At 42.8% G+C, this 16,648-nt stretch overlaps 1 protein-coding gene across 1 annotated transcript in view; it reads left to right on the top strand.

Annotated features, from left to right (window-relative positions):
* The window catches only part of LOC135509025 (kinesin-like protein KIF21A), a 65,677-nt gene that overhangs the window by 13,377 nt on the left and 35,652 nt on the right, over positions 1-16,648 (top strand). The window contains 4 exon segments of the mRNA XM_064929316.1: positions 11,017-11,239; positions 14,189-14,371; positions 15,988-16,137; positions 16,285-16,416. Coding sequence (XP_064785388.1) covers positions 11,017-11,239; positions 14,189-14,371; positions 15,988-16,137; positions 16,285-16,416 — 688 coding nt within the window.

The raw sequence follows: 16,648 nt of genomic DNA, 5'->3' as shown, positions 1-16,648 counted from the left end.
TGTTGGGTCAGGGGGGAATTACGACCTATACGTTGTTGGGTCGGGGGGGGGATACGACCTATACATTGTTGTTGTGTCAGGGGGATACGACCTATACATTGTTGTTGTGTCAGGGGGGATACGACCTATACAGTGTTGTTGTGTCAGGGGGGGGGGATACGACCTATACAGTGTTGTTGGGTCGGGGGGTAAGACCTATACATTGTTGTTGGGTCAGGGGGATACAACGTATACAGTGTTGTTGGGTCAGGGGGGATACAACGTATACAGTGTTGTTGGGTCGGGGGGAGATACGACCTATACGTTGTTGTTGGGTCGGGGGGGGGGATACGACCTATACTGTGTTGTTGGGTCAGGGGGGATACGACCTATACAGTGTTGTTGGGTCAGGCGGGGGGGTACGACCTATACATTGTTGTTGGATCAGGGGGGATACGACCTATACGTTGTTGTTGGGTCAGGGGGGGATACGACATATACAGTGTTGTTGGGTCAGGGGGATACGACCTATACAGTGTTGTTGGGTCAGGGGGGATACGACCTATACAGTGTTGTTGGGTCAGGGGGATACGACCTATACGTTGTTGTTGTGTCAGGGGGGTACGACCTATACAGTGTTGTTGGGTCAGGGGGGATACGACCTATACAGTGTTGTTGGGTCAAGGGGGGGGATACGACCTATACAGTGTTGTTGGGTCGGGGGGGGATACGACCTATACATTGTTGTTGGGTCAGGGGGGATACGACCTATACAGTGTTGTTGGGTCAGGGGGGATACGACCTATACAGTGTTGTTGGGTCAGGGGGGATACGACCTATACAGTGTTGTTGTGTCAGGGGGGATAAGACCTATACAGTGTTGTTGTGTCAGGGGGGATACGACCTATACAGTGTTGTTGGGTCAGGGGGGTACGACCTATACAGTGTTGTTGGGTCAGGGGGGTACGACCTATACAGTGTTGTTGGGTCAGGGGGGATACGACCTATACAGTGTTGTTGGGTCAGGGGGGATACGACCTATACAGTGTTGTTGGGTCAGGGGGGGGATACGACCTATACGTTGTTGTTGGGTCAGGGGGGATACGACCTATACAGTGTTGTTGGGTCAGGGGGTACGACCTATACAGTGTTGTTGGGTCAGGGGGGATACGACCTATACAGTGTTGTTGGGTCAGGGGGATACGACCTATACAGTGTTGTTGGGTCAGGGGGGATACGACCTATACGTTGTTGTTGGGTCAGGGGGGATACGACCTATACAGTGTTGTTGGGTCAGGGGGGATACGACCTATACAGTGTTGTTGGGTCAGGGGGGGGTACGACCAATACAGTGTGGTTGGGTCAGGGGGCGGGGGATACGACCTATACAGTGTTGTTGGGTCAGGGGGGATACGACCTATACAGTGTTGTTGGGTCAGGGGGGTACGACCTATACAGTGTTGTTGTGTCGGGGGAGGGGGATACGACCTATACAGTGTTGTTGTGTCAGGGGGGATACGACCTATACAGTGTTGTTGGGTCAGAGGGGGATACGACCTATACGTTGTTGTTGGGTCAGGGGGCGGGATACGACCTATACAGTGTTGTTGGGTCAGGGGGGATACGACCTATACGTTGTTGTTGGGTCAGGGGGGATACGACCCATACGTTGTTGTTGGGTCGGGGGGGGATACGACCTATACAGTGTTGTTGGGTCGGGGGGGGATACGACCTATACGTTGTTGTTGGGTCAGGGGGGATACGACCTATACAGTGCTGTTGGGTCGGGGGGGGGGATAAGACCTATACGTTGTTGTTTTGATAAAGGGGGGGATATGGCCCATACATTGTTGTTTTGATAAAGGGGGGGATACTGCCTATACGTTGTTATGTCATAGGGGGATACTGCCTGTATGTTGTTGTTTCAGAGGAGATACGGTCTATTTTATAATTTTTCCCTTTTATATGTATATCATAGACAGGCCATTCTGACCTTTCACGAACTGAAATCTGCCACAAACAAGCAAACAGACACAGACTTTGATCTGCACCACTATTTTGGCCCCCTGTTGTTTCCAAATGTCACTCACCAAGACATACTAACTCAAGTATTCTCATAATCAAGTAGATTAGATTAGAGACACGCTAAAGATGCCTCTGAAGGATGATGCCGAGGATGTCTGTCTCCTGTCTACCTCAAGGCTAAGTGACGCCAACCAATGGACCCTCGTCAAATGTAGTGCACTATATAGGGAATAGGGTGTCATTTGAGTCCCGTCACTTCGACTGGTTTACTGGCATCATGATATCCTGCTGGGATGGGATTATTCTATTAATGTCCACTTCCATTACCAGTCACCATGGCAACCTCTTCCCTTCTTTGAAGCCGCCCACCGCAGCAAAAAGAACAGTACAGTAGGTCTACACTGCAGACTGTGAGACAGCAGACACTGTCCTTCACAAACACACATTAAGTCTTTTAAACTGAACGTTTAAACTGTGAAGGTGTAAATTGAGGCACGTTATTGATAAACACTAATTAGGGTTGAACCGAGCTCACTTTCAAGATCCCCAGTTTCCCTCCATAGTGGATAAAATGACGTGGCTGCAGGTCTTTATCCAGCATCAAATCTTGGACTAAAGCTTGGCTCTGATACTACACATGCTGGCACAGTCTCATACATATGTGTGTGGGTATGCGAGCAAGTGTTTGTGTGAGAAACGCACAGTAGAGCTCCTCAGAGCCCCCAATAGAAAGTATTTCCCTTCTGTGTTGAGGTGTATCTGAAGGTGTCTGTCGTACTAACTGGGATCTGGGTGTTAGAAAAGAACGCTGACAGCTCAGGGAGCTAACCAGATAGCTACTGAACCCTTTGAGCCTGTAGTTACAAACACATGTAATGAACACACTAGCCTAGGCCTCTTGACTGGCATCCTTGCACACTCTATTGCTTCTCTCTCTTCTCTAACGGCCTAACATTTTGTTCCTGGACTGCCCTGATGCAGCGTCGATAGCGAGTGTTGTGTTAAAGTTTCTTCTGCCTCCTTTCCCCCTCTGAACAGCATGCAGCTCGCTCTGCAGAAAATGAGGCTGAAGAAACCGCTCAGCCCCACCTCTCCTCCCTCTATCTTCTCCCTCGATGCAAGCAGCCTTTAATGATTTATGGAAAGAGTGCTGTGGATCTGGAGTAAGGGGGGGGGGGGGGGTGTTCAGTTTGGGGCGTGTTCAGTACTTCAACCAGACTTGTAAACATTTTGGGTTGAGAAAATGACCTCACCTTGGCTGCAAAGCTGAATGTTAAATAGCTGGTTTCTGAGCTGGTTTAAATAGCTGATGAGCTTAATCGCTCTGATTAAAAAGCAGTGCTGGGCCCGGGGGTATTTCCCCACAGTTTTTTAAAGAAAGAATGTAACTTAAAAGCTATCGTGAATATAGTCTCTCATTGAGGGGTAGTGATGGGGAGGAAAAAATGCTAATTACTAATCGCAATGGACAATATTTTCTATTTACTTTTGACTCCAGGTATTTTTGCTAGGTACCGTTAGCAGACGATAGTCGGCTGTACCTCTGCCAATACTCAGGTATTTTTCATCCTATAGCTCGTTCTCCATCTTCTTTTGTAAACGGTGAGCCAACATGTTTTCAGCACTTACTTCCTATGACTGATCATCTCGTTTTATAATGCTCTCTCTTGTCTATCTGCATCAGACATATAGTTAGCAATATGTTTGGAACATCAAATCGCCCCAAAAAAAATCCAGTATTGACAATACACAGAATTGTGAGAATCGCAATACATATTGTATCGGCACCTAAGTATCATGATAATATCGCATTGTGAGGTTCCCCGTTAGTTTTTTTTTCCTTGTTCGGGCACACGCTATGAAGGCTCCAGAACAATGACGTTTTACACAATTGTGCACAATTTTCTGGACCCGTTTTGGCTCGTGAGCATTACTTTCAAAACTACTGGTTGAAATTAGACAAAACCTTTAATAGTGGCTCAATCACTTTAATTCACTGGTTTTAAAATACATTTTGTATTCACTGGTTTTAAAATACATTTTGGCTTTTTTTAAATAAATGTTTTATTTTATTTGACTCGGCATGTCAGCTAAGAACAAATTCTTATTTACAATAAAGGCCTACCCCGGCGACACTGGGGCAGTTGTGCACCGCCATGTGTGACTCCCAATCACGGCGGGATGTGATATAGCCTGGATTCGAACCAGGGACTGTAGTGACACCTCTTATGCTGACATGCAGTGCCTTAGACCGCTGCACCACTCGGGGGTATGTACAGTATTAAAGTATATCAGGATTTAATTCTGTGTTGAAACCTTGAAGAATTCATAAAAAATACAAAAAGACATTGGCAAAGGTGTTCAAAAATCAACTTTTCTCTATCTTGCCCCCCAACTCAAACTGAGAAGGCTCACTATACATGGGAGGGGATAGGGGGATCACTACATATTTGGGAGAGACCATGTGCCCTGGGGAGAGGGGTGGAGAACACATTTTTGAAACGGTAGGATTACATGGCAAATTAGTATGTTAAACTGCCTGAAACAAAGACATCCCTTGTGGTAATGGAATAGGATTAGCTCTCTAGAGTGTGCAGGAAATCTTCAATTGGTAGAAAGGGGAGGTTCTGAGACTGGCATGTCAGCAAATGGATTTCATTCTGGGCTTGGCACCTGTGTGCTTAATACATTATGACAGCCTTAAATGACAAGGAGGAACGAATTTGAGGATAAAAAGTTTGATAACGTGTTGGCTCCTTTTTCTCTCTTCTTCAACCAAAACAAAAGAGGATTAAACCTAAAAGCTTATTTTAAATTGTTTAAATTGTTTGATTTTGTGTATTTGTGTATTACATCATGTCACGCAAACAGATTTTGAGTGAATTTAAAGCTAGGCCTATGTTACTGTTGCTATTGTTTTATACAGTTACACTATCAAAATATTATTTTTGAATTATATATAGATATTTGTCTCCAAGTATCGATTTGTAAATAAAATAAGTTTTTATTTTCTACTGTAGGTAGCGTTAGCTAGCTCTTGTCGGCTGTACTGTACCTGTGCTAAATCTCCAGTATTGTTTCATCTAATAGCTTGTTCTCCATTTTAAATAGTGATCCTGTTTCAGCACTTTTATTTCCATGACTGATCAGAACTCGTTATGTCATGCTCTCTCGTCTCTCTGCAGCAGACACACTCAGTATACAAAACATTAAGAACACCTGCACTTTCCGGGACAGACTGACCAGGGGAAAGCCATGATCCCTTATTGATATCACCTGTTAATACCACGTCAATCAATGAAGATGAAAGAGAGGAGTCAGGTTAAAGAAGGCGTTTTAAGCCTTGAGACAACTGAGACATGGATTATGTATCTGTGCCATTCAGAGGATGAATGGACAAGACAAAAGATTGTGTCAAGAACTACAATGCTGCTGGGTTTTTCAGTCAACAGTTTCCCGTGTGTGTCAAGAATGGTTGTGGGGGGTATCGTGATAATTAAAGGTTGACCGATTTAATCGGAATGGCCGATTTTTTTAATTAGGGCCGATTTCAAGTTTTCATAACAATTGGAAATTTTGTATTTTTGGACACCAATTTGGCAGATTGTTTTTTACACCTTTACACCTTTATTTTATCATTATTTAACAAGGCAAGTCAGTTAAGAACACATTCTTATTTTCAATGACGGCCTAAGAACAGTAGGTTAACTGCCTTGTTCAGGGGCAGAACGACAGATTTTTAACTTGTCAGCTCGGTGATTCAATCTTGCAACCTTACAGTTAACTAGTCCAATGCTCTAACCACCTGCCTCTCATTGCACTCCACGAGGAGCCTGGCTGTTACGCGAATGCAGTAAGCCAAGGTAAGTTGCTAGCTAGCATTAAACTTAGCTTATAAAAAACAATCAATCAATCATAATCACTAGTTAACTCCACATGGTTGATGATATTACTAGTTTATCTAGCGTGTCCTGCGTTGCATATAATCGATGCGGTGCGTATTCGCGAAAAAGGACTGTCGTTGCTCCAATGTGTACCTAACCCTAACCATCAATGCCTTTCTTAAAATCAATACACCGAAGTATATATTTATAAACCTGCATATTTAGCTCAATGAAATCCAGGTTAGCAGGCAATATTAACCAGGTGAAATTGTGTCACTTCTCTTGCGTTCATTGCACGCAGAGTCAGGGTATATGCAACAGTTTGGGTCGCCTAATTTTCCAGAATTTTATGTAATTATGACATAACATTGAAGGTTGTGTAATGTAACAGGAAGATTTAGACTTATGGATGCCACCCGTTAGATAATATACGGAACGGTTCCGTATTTCACTGAAAGAATAAACGTCTTGTTTTCGGAGATGATAGTTTCCGGATTCGACCATATTAATGACCTAAGGCTCGTATTTCTGTGTGTTATGTTATAATTAAGTTTATAATTTGATAGAGCAGTCTGACTGAGCGATGGTAGGCAGCAGCAGGCTCGTAAGCATTCATTCAAACAGCACTTTTGTGCGTTTTGCCAGCAGCTCTTCGTTGTGCTCCAAGCATTGCGCTGTTTATGACTTCAAGCCCATCAACTCCTGAGATTAGGCTGGTGTAACCGATGTGATATGGCTAGCTAGTTAGCGGGGTGCGCGCTAATAGCGTTGCTCTGAGACTTGGAGTAGTTATGCATGGGTAACGCTGCTTCCAGGGTGGCTGTTATCGATGTGTTCCTGGTTCGAGCCCAGGTAGGGGCGAGGAGAGGGACGGAAGCTATACTGTTACACTGGCAATACTAAAGTGCCTATAAGAACATCCAATAGTCAAAGGTATATGAAATACAAATGGTATAATAGAGAGAAATAGTCCTATAATTCTTATAATAACTACAACCTAAAACTTCTTACCTGGGAATATTTAAGACTCATGTTAAAAGGAACCACCAGCTTTCATATGTTCTCATGTTCTGAGCAAGGAACTTAAACGTTAGCTTTCTTACACGGCACATATTGCACTTTTATTTTCTTCTCCAACACTTTGTTTTTGCATTATTTAAACCAAATTGAACATATTTCATTATTTGGGGCTAAATTGATTTTATTGATATTAAGGTAAAAGAAAAGTGTTCATTCAGTATTGTTGTAATTGTCATTATTACAAATAAATAAATAGGCCGATTTTAATCGGTATCAGCTTTTTTGGGTCCTCCAATAATCGGCATCGGAGTTGAAAGATCATAATCGGTCGACCTCTAATAAAAACTATATAAGCACTCCAAGAGCTAAAAAGCATTCAACAAAAATACTGAATATATACATATAAAGAATATTGGAGGGGTCAGTGAGTTTTCAGGACCTTACACAGGATTATCATACCAGTTCAGTCTTTGAGTCCTCATCAATTTCATGCAGGCTTATAAAACAGGAGTGTTCGGCATTGGTCTTCCACCCCTGCCTTGTACCATGTCATAACCCTGTGTTACTGTTATCTAGCGGACATCCCATGACCTTCAGGCAGGGCTTACATCTCTCCATCCCTCCCTCTGTCCAGCAGGCTGTGTAATACTGTAGTAGGTTTGGTAGTTGGGGGTAATGGTGGGATCCAGTGTCACACAGACACAGTGAGTGCACTGTGCACCGACCACAACATTGTTCTCTGTGCCCACAGGGGACAATACAGTCCTTATATTCACGCAGGAAGGCAGGCCCACTGCCAGGTGCCTTTCTTAGCCGTTAGTTTGACCCCCACAGTGGAGTCCTTTTACCAGAGGAGTTGTGTACACTAAGAATAAACGTCTCCCATTTGTGTAAAATGGCTGGCAGAAGATACAATATATTAGAAGCTGTTACAATATATTGTAAACACTGTATTAGACCTGGTTGGGAATGCAGTGGTATGGTACAGGCAGCATATGTAAACGCACAACTGTATGTATTTACCTTCTATATCTTTAGCTCTTTATCTGCCAATCACATTGTTTCTCTTGCCCTCTAGCACAGTCTCTCTTTCTCTCTGGATTTGACATCAGGTTTAATAATCCAGGGCCAGTTGGCCTTCTATCAGGAGGGCATTATAGACATTCAGCATTGGGGCTTAGTGCATCTGTAGCTCACACTCGTACTCCACACACTCACACACACTCAGTCTCACACACACATGCGTACAGTGCCATCAGTAAGTATTCATACATATTTGACTTATTCCACATTTTGTTGTTACAGTCTGAAATCAAAATGGATAAAAATTGATTTACACAAAATACCCCATAATGACAAAGTGAAAACATGTTTTTAGAATTTTTTTTCCAATGTATTGAAAAGTATCTAATTCACACCCCTTTGCTATGACACTCCAAATGAAGCTCCGGTGCATCCAATTCCCCTAATCATCCTTGAGATGTCACTACAACTTGACTGGAGTCAAGACTGATTGTTTGGACATGATTTAGAAAGAAACACACCTGTCTAAATATGGTCCAACAGTTGACAGTGCATGTCAGAGCAGAACCTATACCATGAAGTCCCAGGAACTGTCCGTCGATCTCAGAGATATAATTGTGATGAGGCATATATTTGGGGAAGGGTATAAAAACATTTCTAGGGTGTTGAAAGCACATTGGGAAATTGAAAAAATATGGAACTACCCATGCCGTCTGACCAAACTGAGCAACCGGGCAAGAAGGACCTTTGGTCAGGTGAGGTGACCAATGACCACTTTGACAGAACTACGGAGTTCCTTGGCTGAGATGGGAGAACCTGCCAGGAGGACAACAGTCTCTACAGCACTTCACCAATCTGGTATTTATGGGAGAGTTCCCAGAAAAAGGCACATGACAGCAAGACTGGAGTTTGCAAAAGGGCACATGAAAGACATAAGTATAAGGCAAAAGATTCTGTTGTCAGATGAGACAAACATTTTACTCTTTGGCCTGAATGCAAAGCGCTATGTCTGTAGAAAAACCAGGCACAGCTCATCACCTGTTTAACATGGGCGGCAGGTAGCCTAGTGGTTAGAGCTTTGGACTAGTAACCGAAAGGTTGCAAGTTCGGATCCCTGAGCTGACAAGGTAAAAATCTGTCGTTCTGCCCCTGAAGAAGGCAGTTAACCCACTGTTTCTCTGCCATCATTGAAAATAAGAATTTGTTCTTAACTGACTTACCTAGTTAAATGAAGATTTAAAAAAAGCACCATCCATACTGTGAAGCATGGTGGTGGCAGCATCATGCTATGGGGATGCTTTTCAGCAGAAGAGACTACAGGAACAATGAATTGAGCCAAATAACAGCACATTTTTGATGAGAACCTGCTTCAGAGTGCAAACGACCTTCGACTGGGGCAAAGATTTACATTCCAGCAGGACAAGGACCCCAAGCATACAGCCAAAGCAACACTGAAATGGCTTCAGAACAAGAATGTGAAAGTCCTTGAGTGGCCCAGCCAAAGCCCAGACTTGAATCCCATTGAAAATATACGCACTCCATCTAATTTAACAGAGTTTGAGATAATCTGCAAGGAAGAATGGGAGAAAATCCCCAAATTCCGATGTGCAAAGCTGGTACAGACATGAGATATTTCTGTATTTCATTTTGAATAAATGTGCAAAATGTTCCAAAAACATGTTTTCACTTTGTCATGGGGTGTTGCGTGTAGATGTGTGAGAATTTGTTTTATTGAATCCATTTTGAAATCGGGCTGTAACAACGAACTCTGGAATAAGTCAAGGGATATGAATACTTTCTGAAGGCAGTGTGTTAAGCCAGCAGGCATGTTTTATGAGTCAGAGTATTGGGTCATAGATTCAGGGTAGCGTTATGACCTAACGTATGAGCTAATGCTTTAGGCCAGGGATGGGCAACTGGCGGCCCACGGACCAAATGTTATTTTGTGGGGGGCAACTCAGTCGGGGTCTAAACTTAGAATAATAGGTGCAATTTCAAAATGTGGTTGTGCATCAGCAGTCACTCAATGTCAGCAAAACATTTTAGATTGGTAAATTAGTCTAGCGGACATCTATCTAAACTTGTAGTAAGCATGGTCGAATTACCAATCGGGGGGGGGGGGGGCATTGATAATCAGTTATCATACTTAAAACTGCAAACATTTGCCACCATCCTATGGCAAAATGTGTGGAAATGCAGCAAACTTGCTTTTTTTTTTTTTAAAGGCAACATTTTTCTACTCCCCCATGGCAAAATGTTCAGAATTGCAGGAAATGAACTAAAGAAAGTTGCCTGCTTTAGCCCGACCGGTTACTGTATACTTCCTGTTGCTAGACTGGCCTTTTCTTAGACTTGTAAGGGAACGTAATATGCCATTGCTAACTCCTTGTTTGAAGTGTACATTTTAATATTACAACAGCTTAAATCAACAGTGGTGCATGTTGCTGTACGTATTGAACACTTACTAAAAACAGCATTACGTTTACATACAGTGCATTCGGAAACTATTCAGACCACATTACCCTTTTCCACATTTTGTTATGTTAGACTTATTCTAAAATGTATTAAATTGTTTGTTTACCTCAACAATGTACACAATACCACATAATAATAAAAAACAGGAATATCACATTTACATAAGAATGCGCAAAGCTGTCAGGGCAAATGGTGGCTAGATTGGAGAATCTCAAAAAAAAATGATTTGTTTAACACATTTTTTGGTTACTACATGATTCCGTACGTGGTATTTCATAGTTGTGAAGCCATCACTATTATTCAACAGTGTAGATAATAGTAAAAAATAAAACCCTTGAATGAGAAGGTGAGTCCAAACATTTGAAGGGGTACTGTATATAAATTAGCAAACATTTCAAAAAACCTTTTTTTCCTTTGTCATTATAGAGTATTGTGTGTAGATTGAGAGAGAAAAAATATTGCATCCAGTTTAGAATAAGGCGGTAAAGTAACAATTTGGAAAAAGTTAAGGGGTCTGAATACTTTCCAAATGTACTGTAGGTTTTAGGCCAATTACAGTATGTTTGTCTCTTGTTGACTGAATGACATTGTTTCTCTCTATCTCCCCCAGGATTCGTCCTCAACTGGCCCGGGAGAAGATCGAGGGATGTCACATCTGTACGTTTGTGACCCCAGGGGAGCCCCAGGTGATGCTGGGTAAAGACAAGGCCTTTACTTATGACTATGTGTTCGACATGGACTCCTGTCAGGACAGCATCTACGCTAGCTGCACTGAGAAGCTGATCGAGGGCTGCTTCGAAGGCTACAACGCCACCATTTTTGCCTATGGCCAGGCAAGTCTCTACACAGCCCTGTCTCGACTGACACCTGGGGCTCCGGAGTCACAAAGTGTTGATATTTAGTTTGAAGGACAGAACTCTTTGTGTATAGCCCAGGGGTTTTTCTTGGTCAGGTCAAATGACCTGGGAAACTATGGTCCTATCTACAGTATGCAGTAGGCTAAAGCGGTTATTCCAGCCACATTCCACTATTTTGCACTGTGCCTGACATTGTAAGGCTGGTATTTGTGTAATGTAAAACTTCTGTTTGATGAGGACTCAAAGACTGAACTGGTATGATAATCCTGTGTAAGGTCCTGAAAACTCACTGACCCCTCCAATATTCTTTATATGTATATATTCAGTATTTTTGTTGAATGCTTTTTAGCTCTTGGAGTGCTTATATAGTTTTTATTAGAGGTCGACCGATTATGATCTTTCAACTCCGATGCCGATTATTGGAGGATCCAAAAAAGCTGATACCGATTAAATCGGCCTATTTATTTATTTGTAATAATGACAATTACAACAATACTGAATGAACACTTTTCTTTTACCTTAATATCAATAAAATCAATTTAGCCCCAAATAATGAAATATGTTCAATTTGGTTTAAATAATGCAAAAACAAAGTGTTGGAGAAGAAAGTAAAAGTGCAATATGTGCCATGTAAGAAAGCTAATGTTTAAGTTCCTTGCTCAGAACATGAGAACATATGAAAACTGGTGTTTCCTTTTAACATGAGCCTTAAATATTCCCAGGTAAGAAGTTTTAGGTTGTAATTATTATAAGAATTATAGGACTATTTCTCTCCATTATACCATTTGTATTTCATATACCTTAGACTATTGGATGTTCTTGTAGGCACTTTAGTATTGCCAGTGTAACAGTATAGCTTCCGTCCCTCTCCTCGCCCCTACCTGGGCTCGAACCAGGAACACATCGATAACAGCCACCCTGGAAGCAGCGTTACCCATGCATAACTACTCCAAGTCTCAAAGCGAGTGACGTTTGAAATGCTATTAGCGCGCACCCCGCTAACTAGCTAGACATATCACATCGGTTACACCTAATCTCAGGAGTTGATGGGTTTGAAGTCATAAACAGCGCAATGCTTGAAGCACAACGAAGAGCTGCTGGCAAAACGCACAAAAGTGCTGTTTGAATGAATGCTTACGAGCCTGCTGCTGCCTACCATCGCTCAGTCAGACTGCTCTATCAAATTATAGACTTAATTATAACATAACACACAGAAATACGAGCCTTAGGTCATTAATATGGTCGAATCCGGAAACTATCATCTCGAAAACAAGACGTTTATTCTTTCAGTGAAATACGGAACCGTTCCGTATATTATCTAACGGATGGCAACCATAAGTCTAAATATTCCTGTTACATTACACAACCTTCAATGTTATGTCATAATTACATAAAATTCTGGAAAATTAGGCGACCCAAACTGTTGCATATACCCTGACTCTGCGTGCAATGAACGCAAGAGAAGTGACACAATTTCAGCTGGTTAATATTGCCTGCTAACCTGGATTTCATTGAGCTAAATATGCAGGTTTAAAAATATATACTTCGGTGTATTGATTTTAAGAAAGGCATTGATGTTTAGGGTTAGGTACACATTGGAGCAACGACAGTCCTTTTTTGCGAATACGCACCGCATGGATTATATGCAACACAGGACACGCTAGATAAACTAGTAATATCATCAACCATGTGGAGTTAACTAGTGATTATGATTGATTGCTAGCTAGCAACTTACGTTGGCTTACTGGATTTGCGTAACAGGCCGTCTCCTCGTGGAGTGCAATGAGAGGCAGGTGGTTAGAGCGTTGGACTATTTAACTGTAAGGTTGCAAGATTGAATCCCCGAGCTGACAAGGTAAAAATCTGTCTTTCTGCCCCTGAACAAGGCAGTTAACCCACCGTTCCTAGGCCGTCATTGAAAATAAGAATGTGTTCTTAAATGACTAGTTAAATAAAGGTGTTTTTTTTAAATTGCAAAAAAAACAATTCAGCCAAATCGTTGTCCAAAAATATCGATTTCCGATTGTTATGAAAACCTGAAATCGGCCCTAGTTAATCAGCCATTCCGATTAATCGGTCGACCTCTAGTTTTTATAAAAGGTTTCTGAGCGTATTGGAGGTGCTTCTGTCATTGCAAGCCCTCACAAAGCTCTCTGAATCTGTAGTAGCACCACTAAAGCACACACTCTATCCCTCTCCCTATTCAACAGTTCTTACTCCTCATGCAGTTTGGCGGCTGAGCCTCTCTCTCTCTCTGTCATAGGGGCTTCCTAGAACTAAAGTATGTTTGATGGGAGGGGATTTCAATGCTGGTGGGTCTTAAGTGATGCAGTTAAGTAGGCCTGCACAACTCTTAAGATATTCATTAATGTTTTTATGTGAACTCCTCTCCCCCCCCCCACCCATCTGTTCCACACCACCACTGCTGCAGTGACTGGTGACCTACTTCTTGTCTGTATCTCTACCATACTGTACAGTGGTTGGCCCTGGCTCTCGGTCGCCTGGTTCAGTTTTACCCTGTGTTTTTACTCAGACTAGAGACGTTTGGTAGATATGTGTCTGTCTACACTGTGCTGGACTAATTCATCTTTAACACAGTCCCAACAGTTTGACCCAGTCAGCAGAATCCTGGGGTTCTTCCCACTTCGTTACAAGCACAGCAGATTTAAATTAAACTTCAATTAATTAATTAAGTTGAATAAATTAATCTCGTTATCTCTCTCCTTTCTCATCCCCTCCCCCATTCCCCCTCCTTTCCTCGTCCTTATCTTTGCTCCCTCCTCCCCCTCTCCCCCTTCCTCCTCTTTCCATTCCTGCTCCTCTCTCATCCTCCCCTCTTTCTCTCCCCCTCTCTCTTGTCTGCCACCCCATCTTATCCTCCTTTTTTCTTCCCCTTTTCTGTCCTTCATCTTCCTCCTCCTATAGACAGGGTCAGGTAAGACCTACACCATGGGTACAGGGTTTGATGTTAATATCGGGGAAGAGGAGTTGGGCATCATACCCCGGGCAGTCAACCACCTCTTCAGGGGCATCGAGGAGCGCCAGGAGGCCGCTAAAGAGCAGGGACGACCCGTTCCTGAGTTCAAGATCAACGCACAGTTCCTGGAGGTATGGACTACGGAGACACAGAGGCAGGGAATATAGGTAACATTCTACTTGTAAATGTGTTATAGAGTGAGCTAGGGACAAAACCACACTCTCCGACACAGAGGATTACTTCAAATAATACATCAACCGTAGACTGGCGCTACGTCAGCCTGACATGGCTGTTTGTGTATTATTTTAGGTAATCCTCTGTGTCTGAGAGTGTGGTTATGTCCCTATCTCTTAACCTCACTCTATAACATATTTACCAGTAGAATGGGGGATTACGTAGCGCCAGCGTCAGTCTGTGTTTACACGGCACAATTTAACTCGCTCCCATCTCTAGTCTCCTACACACGTTTCTCAGACTGTTGACAGTGGACAGCTGTCAGCGGGTGGGAGTAGGTTTGTTAGGGTCACGGTTTGGGGTGGCAAGGGTTAACACACGATGACTGCACAGTTGTGTTTGCTTGTCATACTGACAGAAGCCTCATGAGGACAGACTTAGTCTGTTCCTTTTCATGACAGAGTAATATACTGTGTCTGTCATAGAAATAGAGTTAGTAGAAAGGATATGGCCGGAAAATCAACAGGATTTTGTTAAATCTACCCAATATTGTAAGCAATGATCACTCCAGCCGCCTCAGAACAGTGAATGGGAATGTCCATTCTACCAATACTAATTCTATGTCTGAGTTACCACAGAGAAAACAAACGGATCGATTATCAGCACAAACAAATAACTCACTGTTTAAATGCACACATTAAAGGGATACTTCGTAATTTTCGCCCTTTTATCTACTTCCCCAGAGTCAAATTAACTTTGGATGACATTTTTATGTCTCTGCATGCAGTTTGAAGAAAGTTGCTATCTAGCACTAGCACAATTGCTAACTAGGGTTAGCGCAATGACTGGAAGTCTATGGGTATCTGCTAGCATGCTATTGGCGGCCATTTAAAATATTTACATATTTTGGCATAACAGTATTAGCATTTAGCAGCTTTAAAACTTATACTCTACCATAATACATGGAATACCAGATGGGGGACGTTTTGTTTGCATCTTAGGTTTATCCCACATAGCCTCTTATAACAACCAGAGATGGGAATGACTATAGAAATGGGTAACACCTCATTTGGGTACTATATCAGTAGCATGTGGACTGGCAACAGCAAGTTCAACAAATCAACCAAAAGAAATGTTGTTACTTGTTCACCCCCCTTCCATAAAACTAGGCACTGGCAGAGCCATTTATTTAGAATATATACTGCTCTGGGCCTTAGCCACTAGGACCTTCGCCACTAACACTAAGCTACTGTCGTAGAAAGGTAATTCTTGCTGCCTCCCGAGTGGCGCAGCAGTCTAAGGCACTGCATCACATTGCTTGAGGTGTCACTACAGACTCGGGTTCGATCCCAGGCTGGCCGTGATTGGGAGACCCATTTGGTCCCAGCGTTGTCCGGCTGTCTGTCTCTCTCTATAACATAATCAGATGTGATCTTGCATAGTTGTGATATCAGAACTCTGGCATAGGATTTAAACATACTGTTAGAAGGTGTGGTATTTCAATAGAATTTCACAGTGCTGATTTCAGAACGGTAACAAATAAGACTAATATTGTATTTCTGTCCTGGTTAAGCTTTACAATGAGGAGGTGCTGGATCTGTTTGACTCTACACGGGACCTGGAAGCTCGGACGCAGAAATCCCACATAAAAATCCACGAGGACGCTAATGGAGGAATCTACACAGTAGGGGTGACCACACGAACGGTAGCCTCCGAGGCAGAGGTGTGTGCATTGGGATGTATAGTCTGGGGGTCCAGAAGAAATGTATGGCTGTGTACATACAATGTAGGACTTTAAAAACCGGAATAACACTGGACATGTTACCGCATAAAAGATAATTTACAATCTCGTCCCTGTCTCCTCACCCAGATGATGCAGTGTCTGAAGCTGGGTGCTCTGTGTCGAACCACCGCCAGCACCCAGATGAACGTCCAGAGCTCCCGTTCTCATGCTATCTTCACCATTCACCTGTGCCAAGTCAGAGTCTGTGCATCCGACAATGTACGTACAAGAGCAGATTATTCATTAGCCCGAGGGCCTGTCCCTTTGTGCTGTCTTTCCAACTCCTATCTTATTCCGTATCTACTCTTTCGTTGCTATGAGGCGACTCTTGTCACGTGTTACGACACTGTTACGACATGCTATGACAGTGACTAGAGTTACTCCTAATCTTGACATTTTGCAGAAATCATATAGCCACTCAGCTGCTCCTACACTGCCATGTTCTATTACG

The sequence above is a fragment of the Oncorhynchus masou genome, chromosome 22 (genome assembly GCF_036934945.1).
Source record: "Oncorhynchus masou masou isolate Uvic2021 chromosome 22, UVic_Omas_1.1, whole genome shotgun sequence".
In the NCBI taxonomy this organism is placed as follows: Eukaryota; Metazoa; Chordata; class Actinopteri; order Salmoniformes; family Salmonidae; genus Oncorhynchus; species Oncorhynchus masou.
The sequence above is the reverse complement of the archived record's forward strand: the minus strand, read 5'-3'. Positions and strand labels throughout refer to the sequence as shown.